Source organism: Mesitornis unicolor, unplaced genomic scaffold (assembly GCF_000695765.1).
Source record: "Mesitornis unicolor isolate BGI_N332 unplaced genomic scaffold, ASM69576v1 Scaffold21087, whole genome shotgun sequence".
Classification (NCBI taxonomy): domain Eukaryota; kingdom Metazoa; phylum Chordata; class Aves; order Mesitornithiformes; family Mesitornithidae; genus Mesitornis; species Mesitornis unicolor.
In genome coordinates this window covers 1-5038 of record NW_010198655.1, presented here as the reverse complement: position 1 = coordinate 5038, position 5038 = coordinate 1, and the positions used below count along the sequence as shown (strand labels likewise).

Genomic DNA, 5038 nt, shown 5'->3' with positions numbered 1-5038 from the left:
TGCATGTATATATAGCTATGTATACCTACATGCATTTGCATATACATATATATACACAAACATACAAATACTTTTTGTTGTTTTTAGCATATTTACATAAATATTCCTATAATGCTAAAGTTTAAAGAAGCATGATCTCCTTTTTTTTTCTTGAGCTTCAAAAAAGGTGCTTGAGTAATATACAATTAAAATTAAGCAGCTTCCTAGCATGGAAGTAGTTTCTAAATCTGCATATCAGTAAATAAGAACATCAACAGGAAAAAAACAACAACCTTAAAACAGTCTCTTTTTTACTCTCTTGTAAGCAAGAGTTTTGTCCAACAAAAATATTTTTCCTTCTCCTGTATGAACAACCAGAGATTGATATAAAATAACAAAACAAAACCACAACAGACAAAACAAACAAACAAAAGCCCCTGGAACTGCATGGTGTTCTTGACTTTTCCTTCCTTCCTTCAATACTGCTGTCAAAAGATCCAGTGCTCATATCAGGAATTACTTAGGCCTCAGTCATTTGCTAACTCTGCCAAAGTCTGGCTAATCTAGCCAATCAGCTTTGAAGAAAACAAAAATAAAAACAAAAAGCAGCACAAGGTATAATTTTATACATCCTTAATAATCCCACCCTTTATTATCTGCTATAACCTCTTCCTTGCTATTTCATTAACTACTGCAGCGTCTCATCATATAGAAAAATATTTGCAGCTACACCATACCTGTGATGTGACAAATTCTGTTCTAGGAGTATATTACTGTAGCAACAGCTTGAAAAAATAATCAGACCTTTTCATATTTTTTTTACCTGGGGTTGGACTTTGCTGCAACAGATGCAATTTCAGAGCAACAAGAAAAACCACTATCCTGCTGCTCAGCAGTATTCTTTATTCATTTTCTTCTCCAGCCAAGCATGACCAGCTTTTCTTCTCTAAGCTTCCTTTTACCTCGTTGCCTACCCCTAGCCCCTGATTCCCCCTCCCAAAAAACCTCTATAGCTATGTTACAAGCAAATACATCTTAACAAGTTTTAAAACTTTGGTTCTAAGAAAACACTTGGTCAGTTATATCAAGGAAAAGTGGGAATGCTTTTTCTGGCACATTGCAGGAGTCAGAGCTCATCCCAGTAAGGTCTTAGAGCTGTACATGTAGTCACAAATCCAATACAATCCACTAAGCAAGTGCACAATTCTAGTTTTATTTTAATAGCAGACTTAGTCTCTCTCTCGCTTCCTTAAATCCTTGGTAAGGGTGCAATTCTTCAAACTGTTTGATAGAAATTATCTGCTTGTAGGTTGTTCTGTTTCTGCATGCTGTAAAATCCACTGTATCTTGAATCTGGGTCTGCAATTCTTAGCATCCTCTGCGAACTGTCCACCTGGACCATGGTACCTTTCTTGCAGTCCACATATACCAGTTGATTGTTTAGGCAAGAAGGCTGTTAAAACAGAAACAGAATATTGAATAAGTTAAAAAAAAAAGTATTCCACCCATAAATAAAATAAACCTTTGTGGTTCAAGTCTATCAGCACAAAACAAAATCAAATCAGCAATGAAGAGTCTGGATTTTTGCTAAATTTGGTAAACATTGTTGCCTCATGCCAGGCACAATAACAGACTAACACCCTCTTCTGAATTACCATTTTACATCTTTCTGAATGGAGCTTTGGTATTCTCGGATCTCAGATGGACTGGTTAAACCGTTCTCTGTTAGCCTAGCATCACACAAGGGCTTAATCTTGTTTCCCTGGGTGTGCAGCAGCTTGTTTCCAAGATTTTAACTGCCTCTTTATTGCTGACCATTTTCAATAATGTTTTGTTCCTGGTTGCAGTTCCACTAAGAGATGGAAGAGAGAGAGATCTCAGCTGTTGCAGTGGGTGGGCTGCCTTGGGGTGTGCTATGGGATCCTTCTACATTCCCTCCTGAGGTGGTTTATGTATTACTTCCTTAATTAGGAAACCATCCTGTTTTATCTAGTATTTGTTAGGCCTTACACCCTTGCAAAGTAGTGTGTTATTATGGAGATGCCAGTAAAGGCTGACTAGTGTAAAATGGTTTAAGACATAAAGAGAAAATCATACAATCTCAGAATAGTTTGGGTTGGAAGGGACCTTTAAAGGCCATCTAGTGCAACCCCCCGGTAATAAGCAGGGATGTCTTCCACTAGACCAGATTGCTTGGAGCCCTGTTCAACCTGACCTTGAATGTTTCCAGGGATGGGGCATCTACCACCTCTCTCTGGGCAACCTGTGCCAGTGTTTCACCAGTCTCTTTGTATAAAATGTCTTCCTTATATCCAGTCTAAATCTGCTCCTTTAGATTAAACCATTACCCCTTGTCCTGTCACAACAGGCCCAAATAATTTAAGAGAATTCAGATGATGTGATCTTGGTTGCATCCTACACAGTATTGTAGTTAATCTTGTTTTACAAAAAAAATGAAAGCCTAGAAATAGACATAAACACTGCACCTTTGTTGGAGACTTGTAGCAGGACACTGGAATCCACTGCTTTTTCTGATTGACAAGCAGAAGGACGATGATCAGTAACAGTGCTATTGTGATTGGAATTGTCACCAAGGCAACAGAGCTAACCGATGCATCTTCACTTGGGTGCGGTCCACCACCACTTCTGTACTCTCCTTGGAGATGATTCATGTCTGCAGGGCAAATGTGAGCATTTGTTAGTTACTATAAATGGACTTGACCATAAAGAAGAATGTAATTATAGAAGTCCCAGTAGTGGATCTTGTCACTTATATGAATTTGGACTTTCTCTCCTGAAATGTCATCGTATTTATACAAATTAGAACAACTAAAAGCTAGTATCTTGTACAGTGACTATATTAGCCAGGAAAGGCCATCGAAAAGCGAGGAAATAGGATGGAAACTAAAGCACAATAACAAGCAAGTCTGACAATAGCTTAGCTCCATTGCATTCACATCATCTTATCTAATCACAACCAAATTACCACTTGTAAAAAAAAACTAGGCTGTGATTCTATGCTGAGGAGAACCTGGAACTCTTTAGATGAAAGTATTTTTTTTTTCCTTTTAAAAACTGGTAAGACAATTACGATGTGTTCCCTCTCTCATTTGCTGAGAGCATATTACAATACTTGCAGCACTCAGCCTGTGAAAACACTGCTAGCAGTCTACTGGACTGTAAGAAGTTTTGCATGTAATTGCAAAGAATGGTATTTTCAATGACATACACAACAATCCCACAGTTTGCAGTGTGTGTTTATAATCCCTTACCAGGATAGTTGCAAGCCAGCTACTAATGCCTGTGAGAAATGAAAATGCTGTATTTATAAAAACATAAGCTTACGATTTTGTAAAACAGTTACATTTCATGTATCCTTTCTCCAAACAATAGCATGCTATAAGATCATCCTCAGATTAAAAAAAAGTATATATAGAAGTTTAGGTAGTCCTTCAATTAGAAAAGGTTAACAAAGATTGTGTCATAGTGTTTCCCCTACCCTGTAATAATGATTTATGTCCTTAAAAAACGTTATTAGCTCTGTGTCATTATACCTGAAGGGGTTCTTTTAACTCTGACATTTGTCTATGATATATGTTAAATTTTGGTATATATTTTCCAGATTTTGTTTATCAATGTAAGAATGTCAAAGGGATCAAATGAAGGTCTCTCAACTCTAGTGGCCTGACAACAGCCTGCTTTCTAGATTTTGTGTCAGCAAAGACACTGCAGAATCACTCCTCATTCATCATTTTATCGCATTCTTAATTTTATAGAATTCCATCATGCCAACACAGATGTTTCTTCCAAGCTAAAAGTGGAATGATAATGAGACCAGATTGCATAAATATAATTTAATAGACTGATTCATCTTTACTCAAAAGAAAATGCACGTAAGAGTTCTGCACTGAAAAATATTCTCAGATAACCACTATTTCAATGCATGTAAGAGTTCTGCATTGAAAAATATTCTCAGATAACCACTATTTCAAAGCAGTATACAGATGCTATGTGAACAGAACAAGTAGATGCATTAAAACATAGGGAATAAACACAGACCTAAATTAGCTCAGTTTATAACAGATCTTACCTCTGTGAATGTGGATTATGTCATTTTCACTCGGTGTTGGCCAGTTTGGTACTTCTAGTTCAATGCCTCCTCGATGATTTGTCTTCTCAATGGGGATGTTTGTAGGTTCAGGTACATACATCTCTGAAATGAGAGAAATGTGTTTCACAAATTACAGGCTGCTTAACTTCCCATTGCTGCTCTTAATTCAGGAAATAAACTTGACCATCTGAAGTGCTTTGTCCTGTAAACCTTTTCATTTGTTTCAGAATTGTCACCATTACTAGTGTGGGATTCTGTTTTAAAACCTATTGCACACTGTACATGGGATACATGCCTGCTGCTGTTATAATTATCCTAACATGAACGGGATGACAGTCCTGTGGACAAATTTGCTTTTGAAAATGCTATTTCAGAATACACCCCCCTTACTACAGTATTGCTCCTTTGTGATACTAAACAACAAAATTAGCAAGGGAAGACTACATCTTTCCAGCTGATAAGTAAACTGTCACTGATGGTTTCTTTGCCTTCCTTTTTTTGTAATCCTCAAAGCAGGAGAATTGCAAGAGGCATTAACTGCTGAATCACCCCAGTTGTCCTACCTGAAGTAGTTACCAGCTGACTGAATAAGATGAGCAAATTCCTGCAAAAACATGTCAGGACTAGCATTAAAAAACTAGCAATTTTTATGTCCCTTCTGTCCATAGCTAAGAAAATTTCATATTACTTTTAAGCCAAGTTAAAATAATAAATAAAGCAATGTGGTATTTGAAAAGTAGCGAAGAGACTCGGAAAAGACAGAAATGTTAATCACTGACAGAATCTGCAGAGATGTAAGAATATTCATTTTCTTAGTTCATTGATGTATTTCAATAAATAACCTTGTGAAAGCACAGAGCAGGCACAAGCAACTAAATTTTGAGTTCAAGTTCTCAGAATAAGTAAAATTTAAACTACTGTCGTGGTTTAGGGCTTGGCTGGCCACTA

At 36.9% G+C, this 5038-nt stretch overlaps 1 protein-coding gene across 1 annotated transcript; it reads right to left on the bottom strand.

Annotated features, from left to right (window-relative positions):
- Positions 1-1225: 1225 nt before the first annotated feature.
- Positions 1226-4192, bottom strand: CRIM1 (cysteine rich transmembrane BMP regulator 1 (chordin-like); the record flags this gene model as incomplete). The annotated part of the gene is made up of 3 exons (XM_010189218.1): positions 1226-1432; positions 2466-2653; positions 4070-4192. Coding segments are annotated over 3 exons (488 nt in total), but the record flags the coding sequence as incomplete, so codon positions are not given.
- Between the last annotated feature and the right edge of the window lie 846 nt (positions 4193-5038).